Genomic DNA, 16104 nt, shown 5'->3' with positions numbered 1-16104 from the left:
GTTTTTTTTTTTTTTTTTTTTATTAACCAGAACATAAAAAGAACCATCCCTTATGAATAATCACCTAAAAATACATTCCTCGTTCCAGAGCTGTAAGGTTTAACCTCCCAGCCTATCACAGCCACCGCTCAAAAGCAAAACAATGGGGAGAATTTCCTCAGCCAATCGGCGCGTTCCATTTATGGGCCAAGCTCCCGAGAGCCAATGGCGAAGCAGATAGAGGGTCACGTGAGCGTTGTTTTTCTTTCGACCGTCACCCTGTCGTCATTCTGGAAGTTGTCCGGTCAAATAACGTCCCATGCAAACAGACGGTGGTTAAACGCTAGCGCTAAGGCGAACAAAAGAACGTCGACGAAATGAAGTAATTATGGGATGTTTCTCCTCACTGAGACGGCAGCACAAGTAGACAGGTATGACTTGTTATGCTTCGAAAGGCCTTTATGGGACTAGCAAGCTGTGCTAAGCTAGTTACTGAAGTCTACTCGCATTGGGCAACAAGAGCGGATGTATTTCGTCGGACCAAGCCGACTAATCCCCTAAACACTAGCTTTATTTTATCATCATTATTGGCCTCATTTCTGGTTTTGTCATGACAATATTATTTTCTGCCTTGTTCTTTAACAGGTTGATGACAGAACGTGTAGATCTAATAGTTCCTCGGAAGGTGTCCATCCTCTTCCCCTGACACAATATGAACCACAGATGGGCTCCAAACATCTGGGTGAAAATAGACCGAGCATCTTTAGTGCGCCAGACTCATTCTCGCAGGTCAGCGGCTTTACTCCTCCTGTTTGGCACCTCTCCCTGCGGGGTCCATGTGCAGCAACCTGTCGGCTACCTCAGCCTGAGGCACTTCAGTCACCTGAAGATTAGAGGCAGGAGGGGATGGATCTTCAGATCCAGCCAGGTCAGACAGCGACTGGGGCTCCACACCAGCTCCCTCTGCTTGAACACCTCCGCTTCCAGGTGGTCTGAGGGTCTGAGCCAACACATGTCCCGGGTCAGGAGTACCTTGGACACCGTTTCGAAAGCTGTGAGTGGGACGCACGCACAGCTTCTGTCCAAGATCCCCCGGCTGAAATCGAAGGCCGTGGAGGCGCGGAAACCGACCCAGGCCGACGTTGAATGTATGTCAAAAGCTGAGGAAAAGGCAGTCGGCCCCGCTCCTGCTCCTGCTCCCGCTGCGTCCACTGCATCCGGCTCCTCTGCACGCACCGCTCCTGCCTCTGAAGCGAGGACCACTACCTCCACTCCGCCCGCCGCTTCCGCCCCGGGGGCCGTCACTCCTGCGATCGCCACGCCGCGCGACGTTGCGCCTAAAAAGCTGAGACGAGTCGCTCCCGCTGTCAAAGCCGGTTCTACCAAGAAGCCAGGGGAGCTGCCGGCCCACGCCAATACCATCGGGAACAAGACCACACCTTCCAAAGAAACTCCAGGACTCTTCCATCCCGGCACCTTTTCGGCCAACCTGGATGAGACCTATAGCTACCTGTCCCATCACATCAACTCGTACTTTGGCAGCAAGGCGAAAGCCCAGGACCAGAAGAGCGACGGCCCACCTCCCTCGCAGCCTCAGCCACCCTCCAACCTCGTACCCGTGTCTGACCAGGCCGCCCCCGCCGCCCCGGCCTCCTCCAAGAAGAGCATAGGACAGTACTGGTCCTACTCGGCCCCCACTGTGCAGGCGTTTGTCGGGAACTACATCGTTCCCCTCGTTCCTAGATTCAGAGCGGGAGAGTCTAAAAGCGCCGCGAAGGAGGAGGAGAAACCTGGAGGCGCGATGGTAACACAGGTCGAAGGGCCGATTGGGAAAGAGCCGAGCGCTGCGGAGGAGAAAGCCAAGAGGCTTCTGGTCCAACGGGAGAAGGTAGGTCAGCAACAAAGGTACTGTGTCTTATCTGCTGGCTGTCACTTAAGCAGTTAGAAGTGGTGACTTTATTCTATGGGGAAAAGGATTTATAAATTATTGGAGTCATCGATGAGATGCCATCTGTGTCAGGGTGGATCTTTTAGCCGCGGCTGAGTAGAATATGTACATTGCTGCTGTCTGCCCCCATCACCCTGTGCTGTGTGCCAGCTGGTAGGGTGCTTCCATCCTCTCCCAGTTCTCGGAATCCGTTTTCAAAAATAACCCCCTCCCAGTAGCTGCTTCAGCCCCGTATGTTGTCGGTGTGCAAACATCCAGCAGCTGGTTGCAGCGACGTGAAGCCGGTTAGCAGTAACTAACACACATGTTCATATTAAAGGCTGTCCACTGAAAACACAGGAAAACGTTCTTGTTAAACAGCAGAAATGTAAAAAAAGAATATATATATATATATATATATATATATATATATATATATATATATATATATATATATATATATATATATATATATATATTTATTTATTTATTTATATTAGGGCTGTCAAACGGTTACAAATTTTAATCGTGACTAATCGCATAATGTCAATAGTTAACTCGAGATTAATCACATATTTTATCCTTTTATTTCTGAAAGTGTAATAGCCTGTTTGGGCATTTTAATATGCAATTTTGCAATAAATTACACTAATAAAATACATGCTTGTACAAAAAATAATTTTATTTTATTTTCAGAATTGGAATGAAAACATTCTAGTGCCAAATGTTAAACTCTGGACTATAATGGCTATATGACTAATCATGACGCACTGATGTTTACACAGTGTGTAAATAAATACCTGTTTTCATGCCGATATATTTTTTTGCCTTTTAAACAAAGATAGACATGGTATTACGCATAAACATACAAATTAATAAAAAATTTACATTTCATTACAAGTTTTGTTAATTTTTTTTCACTCTCACACACATCTAATTCTGAGCTTTCACACCAACAACAATAATTTCTTTGAATATTTTTGCTTGCTGTTTATATCCATATTCATGGAGTTTAAGCCTGGAAAAAGGTTTTAAATCTACAGGTCATTCCAGTCTTACACTTTGCTTGTAACTGGGCAGGAGCTTAGTACCCTGAATGAGACTGTTTAGCAACTGTTTAGTAACTCCAGGTCCTTCGTTTGGCAACGTGATTCAGCCTTAGTTTGTCAAATACAGAGACAACAAATTAATAAGCATTAAAGTGCGGTTTATGGGTTGGGTTTCTGCAATGTTATCAATGTGCAAAAATTCATCTTCAGCACCAATCTCTGCTTAAATGGTGATCTGCACCATGTAATCTACTTTCAGCAGTTATCACCGGTTATTGCTCCGTAAACTGCAGAAAATACGTGCAGAGTTGCTCTGTCTGCATTTACTACCGTCGGCTCTTATGGCGGAGGGATATTTCAGCTAGACACAAAGTGTCTAGTACAGGCAGGTCTCATAATAACCTCTATTTCGTCACTTATTTTAGAGCCCAAATAAGCGATTTCACTTTCAGAAACCTGCTAAAAAAAACGCAACCCGTGACTCATGAAATTTAGAAGCGCTTTTAGAAAAAACAAGCCCAAAGTCACATGAAATAAACAGTGTTTGGCAACACTGAGCGCGGGTCTGTTTTGCTACAGTCTCTAGCGCTCTTGAAACTACGGAAAGCGCCGAAGGTAAAAGAAAGACAGTCCGGAGAGCGCGGCGGGGGAAAAAACATTAGGGAACAGTGTGTGTTTTTTGACGCTTGCTAATTGATTATTACATATTAATGAAAGTAGTAGTAACATGCTCAGGTGATTCATTAATCTTGAATGACTTGATGTAAATTTTTTAGTGTAGCTTGTTGAGTTACCTGGGTTTTCCGATCGAATACATTAGACACAGTTTTTTATTTTTATTCTTTATCAAAAACGATCAGATTTAGTGAAGGAACCTGCTCTGTTTCCACGTGTCTGGATGACGCATATCAAATTTCAACTTACAACCCTCGATGATGTTTTAAAAGCAAAACCTGAGCCATTTTTTCTTCTTCTGTCCCAGATCATAGCCAGGGTGAGCGTGGACAACCGGACCCGGGCTCTGGTCCAGGCTCTCCACAGAGCGTCAGACGTCAGGGTCTACATCAGCAGGGTGGAGGACCTGAGCTACCACCTGCTGGAGTTTCCAGACACCCGCGGCGTGGCGGTCACGGTGAGAACGGCCCGTCTCCTTTCGGCCCTTTCCTGCCCCTGTTGGTGCTTCTGTAGACGTTGATGTCAACACTCAGACCAGGTCATGTGGCGCTAACAATCACAGAAAGTTTCACTTCGATCCCCTTTCTTCCCTATTCTGATGTTCCACTGGAGCTCCAGCAAGTTATCTTCACCGCCTCGAAATGTCCAAACTGCATCGAGTTGCTGCCATGCGATTGGCTAAGTCGCTCTCTGTGTTTGTGAGCAATTGAGCCGCTGCATATGTACAATTTGTCTATTTTTAGACTCAGCCCGCAGTGAACAGTGTGGTGATGAGCCACTGGGATCAGCAATTCATTGTAATGACTTTAAGTCTTAAAATGTGTTTAAAACTGCAGAGTATGAGAGCAGCCATTCTGACAGGCCTCTTATTCATTTTCTGACTCTGAAAAATGGAATACGCTTTTAATTTTTCTCCTTTTTAAAAGATCAGATTGTTTTGCAAAACTCAGGCAAAGCGAAGAAGCGGAAGGCCATTCAGCTCGGTTAATTAGGAAGCTCTGTTTTTCCCGGAAGCTTGAAAGCTGTTTTTTTGTTTTTGTTTCTGATATACAACAGAGCAGCACAGGCGCAGTGCCACGGACGCACTCCACAGACCGCTGAGTAAAAAAAACAAAAAAAAAACACCCCAAACTGGGTTATTTTGCCAGAACCCAGACCTGGGTCGAATGCAGAGTGATCAGCAGAGTCGGATGATGTATTTTACCCAGCACACTGGATAATGTTTTCAACCTAAGACATGTGACTCGACAGCTGCACGGTATTAGAAAATCCTGCGATCGCGATACTATCAGTAAATATTGCAATGACGAAATAATTCATAACCTATTTCTCTTTCTCATCTGGTCCTCCATCACCCTGTGACCTTTAGCGTTTTGGACATTATCGACCGTGTTCAGTGGGATCATCTGCTGCCACCAGACGCTGTTTAACTGGTTAAATATAACGTTAGCATGTAAAATTCATCTTTCGTTTGCGATGTGAATACTGGACACGCTGATATTGTGATGTCGACGTATTGTGCAGCGTCACAAAATGCTGTGATGCTGCACAACAGATGTTGTTATTATGTGACGTCTAATCCCGTGGGCTACAAAAGAGCGGGTGGAAAAAGAGAACGGTCTGTAACCCCGAACTATTTAACATTAACTTTTTGAAAATCATCAGATAAATATAAATACAAAAACATCACCATGTCTAATAAGACTAAAAATTAACAAATGATACAGAATCAATTAGACTATAACTACCACAATGAAAATATCTAACAAAATTAGCATGACTATAATGAAATAAAATTATGCTTAAAACACAGTTGCAAAAAAGATAAAAAAGTAAAAAAAAACAAGTAAAGACCAAAGTTTGAATGTTGAGCCTAGGTTGTGCTGGCTTCCTGTAAATTATTAGTGAAAGGCCTGTCTATATTCCTGTCACTAGAACAGCCTGTCTCTCTCCTGCTGCTGACTGCTGGTGTGCATCCTCTTATTTGTCAGGAGAAGGTCATCCCTCGTCTGCTGCGTCTGGAGCAGGCCAACGACCCGGGCCTGAGGGCTGCAGTCCGAGAAGCTCTCGCCTTAGTCGGCTATCATAAGCCGGTTAAAGGCCGGGGGATACGCATCCTGTCCATAGATGGAGGAGGTTTACGGTACAAACGGAGATTTTTTCTCCTTCTCTTTGCTGCGGAGCATGCATTAGATATCGTTTTAAAGCAGCTCAAGTGTGTATTTTGTTGTGCAGCATATCGATCAGTGTTTCCTGTTAGAATAGACCTCCTCCTGTGTCATCCTGCATGTTTTCACCCGTGGTTCGTGTCATTCTTTCAGGGGAGTTCTTGCCCTCCAGACCTTACAGAAGCTGGAAGCCCTGACTGGCAAACCCATCTACAAGCTGTTTGACTACATTTGCGGCGTCAGCACAGGTATGTTGTCCTCCTGGCCTACTTCTCTGTGCGCCGGCTGAAGCATGGTGGCGGGTTATAAAAGCGCAGCGCCACGCTAGGAAGAGGACAGGCTGAACTGGCAGCGTGGATCACCTCGTGACCCATTTGTGACTGGACTTTTATTTTGACCTATTTTCCCCTGTCGGCATCAGTGTGGAGAGTTAATACGTGCGCTCATTCCATGCTTTATATTAGAAATATAAAGTTTGTTTTTATTTATTTATTTATTTGACAGAAACCAGGTGAAGAAATCGACTGAGTCTTACAAGTAAGCCCAAAAATATCCGTAAACCCTGGCAGGTTTTCATGTAAAATCCTTTTCATTCATCCAAGAACTTTGTTTCTGAGACCCTAAAAAAGTCTATAAAACAACGTCAAAATAGTATCAGTTTTAAAGCGTGAGCTCTCTGAAAGTTGCATGTTAAAAATGTAAGATTTTCTGTCATTTGCAAGAATCTTTATTAGCGTTGCAGCCATAAAACCCTTCTTGTAACTGCTTTAAGGGGCTTTTGCAAGTTCCCACTGGGATTCCGATGAGTTACCTTGTTGATGAGCTCCGCTGCAAAGATCCTCGATCACATTCAAGTCGGGTCTCTGTTTTTTTTACCGCTCCTAAACATTCACATTATTTCCAGTCAGAAGAAACCTGTTTGTAAAATCAAAAATTCCCCTTTGATCTAAATCCGTTCTGGCTTTTAATAAGTATGGCCTTAACTGTACAATTAGAAACATGTTCCTAGAAAGTATGACATTTGATCCTATCATTTTACAATTCTGATTAAGTAGGGAAAAAAACAAAAGTGAGTGTAAAAATAGGTTTGAGTTTCCAGATTTAATTCTTTATATGTAATTCTGTTATACAAAAATAAAGATCTGGAGAATAACTTTTTTTTAATGTAGGTTTATATTGGATATGTCCTTTATGATTTACCACATCCCAGCTTACATCTTTGTCCAGCTCAGTGGTGTTTTAGTTTTTTTCAGTCACTGACCGAACATCCACAAATAAAAATGCTAAAAAAAAAAACGATAGAAAAAAAGCTGTTTCACAGAGTTTTTTTTAATGGTTTCTTTGTTTGTTTGTGTCCAGGGTTACAAACTGGTTCTTCAGCTGGATTCTGTTTAGATTTGGCCAAATGCCAAATAAAGCGCAGGCACACTTCTTCTTTGCTTTAAACGATCTTTATTCAGTGTCTGACATTTTAGCATTTTCAGCATTAATGATTGCTATGATCTCCGTTGGGTGTAGGCCAACTTCAGCATTGTCCTGTTTCATGAACCGTGGTTCATACAGATAAAACAGATCTATTTTATATATTTTATGCTCTGAATTCCCTTTTTTAGGAAGCCTTTTTAAATAGATCCCCCATTGAGGCAGTTTTACGACCCTGTAATAAGTAAAACTGCCACCAGAGGGCGCTGTGGACCTGCTTCTTTTGGCCTGCCGGTTTTTTTTATGTAGCAGCAGATTAAAAATGAGCCTTTTGTAAACTGAGCACATTGGACTTTTTTAAGGTTCTCTCAGGCTTAATCTCCAACAGTTGGAGGAGGTAATGCATGTTGACAAATAATAATGCAATCCAGATAAAAACTGTGCTCGCACATTTAAAACTCATCTTGACTGCATCTGCTCAGCCCCCCGCATTATTCCTGTAGGTCTAATCCCTGCTCTCACAGCACTGTTGTGCCTTTTTACTAAGTGTAAGTGATCCTTTAGTAGTGGAGAGAGCTGATAACTCTAGGAAATGTAATAACCTTGACTATACTATACACATTCCTTTTATTTATGATTGAACGTTCCCCCCCAGCCCCGCCAACGGCAGCGTTTTTATTATACAATTGTTCCACCAGCACATTTCAGTCTGATTTTTGGTGTTCATCGTTTTTTTTTTTTTTGCTGCAGGAGCTGTCATAGGGTTCATGCTGGGCGTGATCCAGATCCCGGTGAAAGAGTGCGATGATCTGTACCGGAAGCTGGGCTCAGACGTGTTCAAGCAGAACGTGATTTTAGGCACGGTGAAGATGGGCTGGAGCCACGCCTTCTACGACAGCGAAGCCTGGGAGAACATCCTCAAGTCAGTGTCCCTGTTGCTCACAATGAAGTCGTTATTGTCAGATGAATATGCCCTGCTTGTTAATCTGAAACAATTAGGGCTGCTTTTATCTTTGCAAGTCTTTTCTCCATTTTTATTTTTTTGATTGACCCTAGAAATACGAAATACCTGGTAAGATTCTGGTTCCTTGTGATTAGGAAGTGAATAACCTGGTGGGGAAGATTAATTGGAACATATGGAAACGATTCCTTAACCAGAAGCTGCAAAATCTGGTCTTATAATCCATCTTTCTAAACAGCTGAAGACATGAAATGCATCCTGACTTAAATATTTGAATTCTTTTCACATGCGGTGCTTTACAAAGGGCTTGAGGCATCCACAGCCTCTTGTGCTATGCGCTCCAGGAGTCAACATCTTTCAAAGCGCTCTTGATCAAAAGTTCTCTGGGCTTTCTGAAGTCCTTTCAACGGCTTTCCTTGAACGTCTGCGGCTTTTTGAAACGTTTTTTTTCGGCCGGCGTACTCGGGACTATTTTCAGAAGAGTGGCGCCAGAATACTATTTCATGTGTTTCAAACTCTTATCGGAGGCAGCGGGTTCCCAACAGGGGGTCGCGAGTAAGCAGTTCTGATGCCTTGGGATCTTTGGAAACCAAAGTAAATCACAGAAGTTACACCGTTCAGCGATGACATGACTACGGGAAGGAAAAGGGAACGATACTGATCATCTCTTAATCAACCTTTTAAGTGGGTTGGTATATATTAGGCAGCAAGTCAACATTTTGTTGATGTTGATTTGATAGAAGGGGTAAAAATAATAGGCGAGTAACTATGCTGGTTACACGCCCGGGTCAGAGCAAGTCAAAAACTGCAGCTCTCTTGGTCTTCGCTGGTCAGCATCAGTTAAAATGGTCCAAGGAGGGAGAGCAGTCACCCTGGAGACAGGATCACAGGCTCTCTGGTTCATTAGGGAGGTGAAGGCTGCGGGTGAAGTTAATGCTGGTGCTGGTAGAAAGGTCATTGCGTCATAGTGTGTTGGGCTGCGTGGCTGCAGATCCCGTAGCGTGCCGATGCCGAACCATGTCGGCTACCAAAAGCACCGACGACAAACATCTGATGATGAGACGTTGGGGCGGCGGCCTCTGTCAGCTGAGTAAGGCGTCAGCCACAAGGCAGGAAGGGATTCGGCGATGGTCGGAGATCCAAGCCGGCAGGTTTGAGGTGTTGGTTTATTCTCTCCAAATTCCCCCGATGTGTTCGAGCTATGGAGGCTTCACTTCAGTATTTATAAAGGATCATCCTGGTTCCAGATAGCAGAGCACATGTTCTAGAGCGGGGGTTCCCAAATCAGGGGTCAGGACCCCCTCCAGGGCGGCACGAAACCCAATGCAAGATGACATGTGTGAAAATGCTGGAGCACTTTTGCAATTAAGCAACATCTTGATCAACTGAGCCGATCTTTCAAGTTTACACAGCTGCATTCTTGCCCATATCGTTATATTTGATTTTGTGTTACAAGAAGTGTAATGTATAAAATTTAATCACATTATTTTCTTTCAGATTTCTGACTTTGCAACATCAGAGAGTATCCTAGTTTTAATATAACAAATTCATGCCTTTTAATCATGGAAAATTTTACATATTTTCTCAAATATTTATGTAAGTTCTATAGATCAGGGCGTTATGTCTTGTTTGGTGAACTCTTTTAGCATATTTCATGTTTTCTGGCAGATTCTATCGAAGGGATTTGTTTTAATAGGGGGTTTTCACTGACGTCACTGGCCAACTTCCGGTCCGCCATATTGGGTGGTACACTTCCTTATCTCTAGTTGTCGTACACGTATTATCGTATCGCGAATGGATAAGTACGCCAGCACGCTAGAGCGACCAGATAAGGACGTATATCTGAGGAAATATTCCGTGATCGACCATATGGACCCGTATGCCCTCCACGGTGCCTTGTTTAGCCGTAATCCAGATGATTGGCCAAATGTAGAGCACGGCGACATAGTGCATTACCTGGTGTTCGGTGAAAACCCTCTGCACACTCTTGAGGAAATGAGAGCTTACAAGGGTCTAGAGGCTCACAACCAGTTCACATCTGGTTATGTACATCAAGGAAATCGCCATCATACGTGGACGGGTGAGTTTTAATAAGATGGTAAAAATGTAAACAATCCGACGCAAATGTGTCGCATGCTTCTGCGGTGGCTGGCGGCCGGCGGTGCGCGAAGGCACTTGGCTGCAGGGCCGATCGACGCCGCTCGCGGCTTTAATTATTTAAGCAGAACAATGACCAGTGCAAAATTAAGTTGTATTTACCGTATTGGCGCCGGTAGGAGCTGCAGATCATAAAGCCAGCAAACAGTGGGAACACAGTAACTCGTTCAAAGGTAAGCTGCGCTCAGACGGGCTCTGGCGCATGCTAACCGTTAGTGCTAACAACCACTCACGCATGTAATGTACTTTTAACTAGCTGCTATGTGTTTCAAAGGTTTAGAACACACTCTCATTGACATCGGGATACTGTGGAAAGTTATGTTCGGTCTTACAGCCGCGATCCAAGCGAGCCGACGATCTCTTTATCTCTGTAACTCGTTCAAAGGTAAGCTGCGCTCAGACGGGCTCTGGCTCATGCTAACCGTTAGCGCTAACAACCACTCGCGCATGTAATGTACTTTTAACTTGCTGCTATGTGTTTCAAACGTTTAGAACACACTCTCATTGACATCGGGATACTGTGGAAAGTTATGTTCGGTCGACTTACAGCCGCGATCCAAGCGAGCCGACTCTTTGTTATCTCTAACAGTTGTTCTCCGTGGTTGCGCCTCCAGGCAGGAAAGCGGTGGAAAATTAATCTGTTTCTATGTTTTTCCCATGGCGATCATGTGTTGCGCTGTTACAGCCCACAATACAGCAACGGTTTACCATGGTTGAAATCAAGTTAAGGTGAAATTAATCAAATTAAAACACGGCTGAGAGAGGGAGTACAGTATGCGGTAGTAATAGGCAGTAGAGGCGGCGGAGGCAGTCAACACGACAGCCGCGGAAAGTAATAAGTCATAACGCCCAAGCCCTATTATTAATATATTCTTCTTACATGTTTTAAATACTTAACAGTTAATTACCTGTGACAAAGTGAGCACCGCAGACTCTGGCGTATTCCAGCTTAACACCGTCCAAATCGGACCTGGATATCCGTGTCAGCCATAGGTGACGGCGTTGTTCAGACAGCTGTTTTGTTTTTTCACACTGATTCACTATTACGGCTGGTAGGCGATAGAAAGAGCGTTGATCTCCACCTCCACGGGCCGTGCAACCAACCATTAAACACGTTTTCCCCATTGTTCACTTCCAATACTGCCTAAGGCGTCATACAATGCAGGTCAACGGTGCGAAACGACTGCCACCCAATATGGCGGACGCGCTGAGTAGTCACATGAGCGTGACGTCAGCTGAAAACCCCCTATTCTACGGGTTTAGTTAATTTATGATTTGACAATGACACTAATTACTTTGTCACGTAGGGCCAGGCTGGTTTCAATACATTCTTTCCTTTAATAAATGAAATGGTACCATAATAGGGCGACTGTGGCTTGGTGGGTTGAGTAGTCGTCTGGCAATCTGAGGGTTGTGGGTTCGATTCCATCTTCCCCCTGCCACATGTCGATGTGCCCCTGGGCAAGGCACTTAACCCCAAGTTGCCTACCGAGCTGCGTCTCGGTGTATAAATGTGTGTGCGTTAGTGAGAGCGACTGGGTGAATGTGGCTTTAGTGTACAGCGCTTTGGGTGGTCAACATGACTGGAAAAGCGCTATATAAGTTCAGTCCATTTACCATTTACCATTTTACCATAATTTGAAAACTGCATTTCCTATTTACTGCGCTTTAGTTTTGTCTGATTTGTGTGTCTTTGTGATTGGGAAAAAAGGAAAAATAAACAGAAGAAACCTGTAAGATAGCAGTGCGGTATATAACGGAACTGAAACTGAAGATAATTTCTTGTTGCTAACCCTTTGTAGAGAGAAAGTGGGCTCCCACATCTTAGTGGAGACTTCAAGAAACCCCGAATGCCCCAAGGTGAGCTTTAGTTTGTTAATTCTCCTCTCCTGTTTGCCTCGCATGTTTTTAATTTCTTTCACTATGAACGCAGCTTCGCACCGAGGGTCACCGCTGTTGTCATTTGCCCAACCTGTAGGTGGCAGCCGTGAGCACCATAGTGAACCAGGGCCTTCCACTGAAGGCGCACGTCTTCAGGAACTACAACCTGCTGCCGGGGGTGCGCTCCCACTACCTGGGGGGCTGCCAGTACCAGCTGTGGGAGGCCATCCGTGCCACTTCGGCCGCCCCCGGATACTTCCAGGAGTTCAGACTGGGAAATGATCTCCACCAGGTCAGTCACGGGAGGTAGCGGAGGAAAATACCGCGCATTCATCCTTAAAACGCCGCCCGTGTCGCTACAGACATGCATAAAAAGTCCACTCTCATTCATAAATACTTTTAATATTTATGTGAAACCTATAGTTTTTTTTTTTTTCCACCAGTGCATTTGAGATGGTTTCACGTTTAATTGGCTCTACATCAATTCAGCCAGCATAAATTTAGGGTTCGCACCTCGGTGAATTCAATGCTGTCTCTTTTGTTATAATTGGAATAAACATATTTTCTCCCGCGAAGCCACTCTAGGCCCAGCGCTGATTTATTTTCATGCAAAACGAGTAATTACGAAAGCTGTCCTCATTGTGCACAACGCTCTCCGCCGGCCGAAACCGTTTCTCCGTTTCCTCCACTTCCTGTTTCTGTAAAGCTTTAATTTTTAGCAATCCTTCATTTCACGATCAGCCAGCTTACAGTATTCTTTTTTACTCTGCGAGACATCGTTACAGCAGTCCTCCGCCACACGCCGCCGAGTTTATTGTCGGGCCGCTGAATTAAAAATGCTTTGTGCATTCGGGGCTGAGGGTGAAGAAATGGAAGGATTTCAAGCCGCCTAATGAGAAAAATCCTCGGCACGATAAAGAGCGAAGCATGAACTGCCTTCCCCGTCTGACGGCGTTTTCCAGTCAGCTGCTTTTTGACTGGAGAGCGAGGCTGCCGAGCCGCTGGGAGGAGCACTTAAATCCATCTGCAGGAAAGTGGGATGCATTAGCCACCAGAAGCCTAACGAAGCACCTTTCTCCTCTTAGCATTTTACTGATCAATATGCACTACTACTAAACAGGGATGGCATTTGCAAAAAAAACGAAAAAAAAAAAAAAAAACATCAGCGAAGACTTCTAAACGTGTTGCTTAGTTTAGTCAAAACTGTACATTTAAGTTGTCGCAGCTAGAGATAAAAAAAAAAAAAAAAAACGCATGAATCACTGTTTCCAACTCCACTCTGGGTACCTCATCCAGCTGTCGTTCACAATATAGATGTAATCTTTGCATCAAAGGCCGTATCGCGCTTCGCCAAGCTTCGCCAAGCTTCGCCGCTTAATTGGAAGCTGTGTTCGCTGTACGTGTGAGTTGGGAAGTGCAGCGTGAGGGAATGAAAGAGACTCGCTGATGAAAACCTACCTATATAGCGGGAGATTTCCCCCCAGCACGCCGTCTTGCAGGTCTCCCTCTACTTTGAGATGCATAATTTATCCCGAACCGCCGCTCGCACTCCGGCAACTGCACCTGCTTTGCTGGAACGGATAATTATGCGATCGCTTTGGCAAACTGGGTTCGTTTACAGATGCCAGGAGCCCTGAGACGGCATCGGTAGCTTACGCTGTGCGCAAGGTACCTGACATTTACACTGGTTACAAGTTCATTGGATGTCAGTCAGACTTGAAGAATGAAGAAAATGTTAATGTTTTGGGTTGCTTTTAGACCAAACTACTTTACGCTTCCACTTCTCTCTGTATGTGCGCAAGTTTCGGATTCAAGCACCTGCTGTTTTTTTATCGTGGGCGTCAGCGATGCACATTTTTTATCTGCAAATGCTTGTTTTCCTGTGTAAATGCTTTTCATTTGTATTTAATGAATGCAACAAAGATAAGAGCTCCAACTGTTTCCGTTCTATAAACTCATCCGCCCACAGCATATACGTTGATGCACTTTGTTGGGCTGACTAAAAGCCAGAGGTCAGGAATGTCCCAGCTGTGTGGTGGGCTGCCCGCTGGTGGGGGAGAGGAGGATGTTAGCCAGGCTCACATCCATCATGGACAACACCTCTCACCCACCTGACTGTAGAGGAGCTTAGCAGCTCCTTTCATGGCCGACTGAGGCACCCTCTGTGCAGGAAGGAGCGCCACCGTATGTCCTGCATCCCCACTGCTGTTAGGTTGATCAATTCTACTTTATAACAACGTGTGCGATATTTGCATGCCTACAACGATAGCCTAGCCTGTTCTCATCGTGATCACAACACGCATAGACGTGCATGTCTGTGTATACGTGTATGCATGTGTCTGCACATATTCATTTGTTTTTGTCGGTTTGTTTGATCTTATCTCTATATCTCTGCTTCTGTCTTTAATTTTGCTCTATATTTCTTAACTATTTTACAAGAGCTGATATATCAGATGAATTTCTCCATTGTGAGATTAACAATGTCCTATCTTATCTTATCTCATGTACGCTTTGACAATCTGAAGCAGATTAACTCGTAAATTCTTAGTTGTTTTCTTTTGTAGTTTCAAAACTATCACCTAGAGCTGTGCCAGTTTTCCAAAAATCTAAACTGCGATATATTTCAACCGTAATTGCGGTTGAATTGTGACTTTTCTCTGCATTAACCACAAGCAATAAAAATGGCCTGTAGATAAAGATGTCTGTAAACAAGGACTACTTAAAACAAGGAATTCAACTGTTTTTATTAATCAGAATATTACTAATCCATAGAGTAGCTTTTAATTGAGTTGGACAACAGTCCTTGTTGAACATAAAATGCAAAGTGCAACCAACACTTAATGCAAATCCAAAGACAGATGCCAAGATTAAGATTTTTTTTGAGTGTTTATTTGTCTCTCCTGTGTTCGTTCTTTTATGTAATTCATTTTTTCATTGTTTTGCAGATCAATACCTCTGTTTGTTAGCCTGTAATGTTTGTCTTAAATGCACTAATTGGTGAATAAAATGGGAAAAAATAAGAAAATGATTATCTTGAATACAGTTTACAGAGGATACAGCTTTATGCAGTTAAATCAACAGTTTAGCTTCACTACAATACATTTTTTTTCAAGACATTAGCAGTTAATGAAGGATTCCCCCAGTTTAAATGCACATAATTATGTCTTGCCAGCTTTAAATGGCATCCAGTCGGATGAGTTTGTTTACTGGCTACTTGAAGCCATTGATGGACACAACATGCTTTCAGTATGATGTCAGGATTCCCTCAGAGAGGCAGTCATCCTAGTCTTTTCCATTATCGCCCACAGACTCGTCCGTCTAATTCAGGCTCCAAACAGTCCCCCTGTTGTGCAGGAGTCGATACGCCATGTGCCGGCCGACCGTCGGGAATCTGGCCCTCTGGCTGAAGCAAGTCGGTTGTTTTTTTCGGGGGTTTCTGTGAGTCTGCAGGCTGAGATGTAAATCTGCCGGAGCCTCAGCTGTAGTTTCCGATCAGTGGCGCTGGAGAAATTGTAACTCGGGGCGAGGGAATTTGAAGCAGAGCAGCTGTGGCGTTATCAAAGCCTCACCCTCGGATGCCGTTTCCTCAGAAAGGGTGCCTTCTGAAAGGACAAGTACAAACAAAAAAAAAGAGAGCGATTAAAAAGCGGTGACGAAAGGAAGGAGGGAGGACTATGTTCCACATTAAGTCTTTGCGTTATCTCGGCCCTAAAGAACAGAGAAGTAGAAGACCTCAGGCGTTTCACAAAGGATGCCACGGCATGCCTGGAATGGCGAGAAGCACCCGGTTTTCTTTCCACTTAGTTACCATGGTATCTGTTGAGGCGATGGAGAGGAATGAAGAGATTGTTTTGTACCCATCTTTGCCAGCATTCGGCTGAAGGC

The 16104-nt window shown here is 44.1% G+C and overlaps 1 protein-coding gene across 1 annotated transcript in view; it reads left to right on the top strand.

The window, feature by feature from the left end:
• Positions 1 to 239: 239 nt before the first annotated feature.
• Positions 240 to 16104, top strand: part of LOC105938509 (calcium-independent phospholipase A2-gamma) — a 37171-nt gene continuing 21306 nt past the window's right edge. Inside the window, exons 1-8 of the mRNA XM_012880255.3 lie at positions 240 to 410; positions 625 to 1867; positions 3938 to 4087; positions 5622 to 5773; positions 5952 to 6046; positions 7971 to 8142; positions 12141 to 12198; positions 12317 to 12511. Of these exons, the coding sequence (XP_012735709.2) occupies positions 692 to 1867; positions 3938 to 4087; positions 5622 to 5773; positions 5952 to 6046; positions 7971 to 8142; positions 12141 to 12198; positions 12317 to 12511 (1998 nt within the window). The 5' untranslated portion in view covers positions 240 to 410; positions 625 to 691. The remainder of the gene's footprint in view (positions 411 to 624; positions 1868 to 3937; positions 4088 to 5621; positions 5774 to 5951; positions 6047 to 7970; positions 8143 to 12140; positions 12199 to 12316; positions 12512 to 16104) is intronic.

The sequence above is a fragment of the Fundulus heteroclitus genome, chromosome 2 (assembly GCF_011125445.2).
Source record: "Fundulus heteroclitus isolate FHET01 chromosome 2, MU-UCD_Fhet_4.1, whole genome shotgun sequence".
Lineage (NCBI taxonomy): Eukaryota > Metazoa > Chordata > Actinopteri > Cyprinodontiformes > Fundulidae > Fundulus > Fundulus heteroclitus.
Note: the sequence above shows the minus strand (reverse complement) of the source record. Positions and strands in the feature narration are given on the sequence as shown.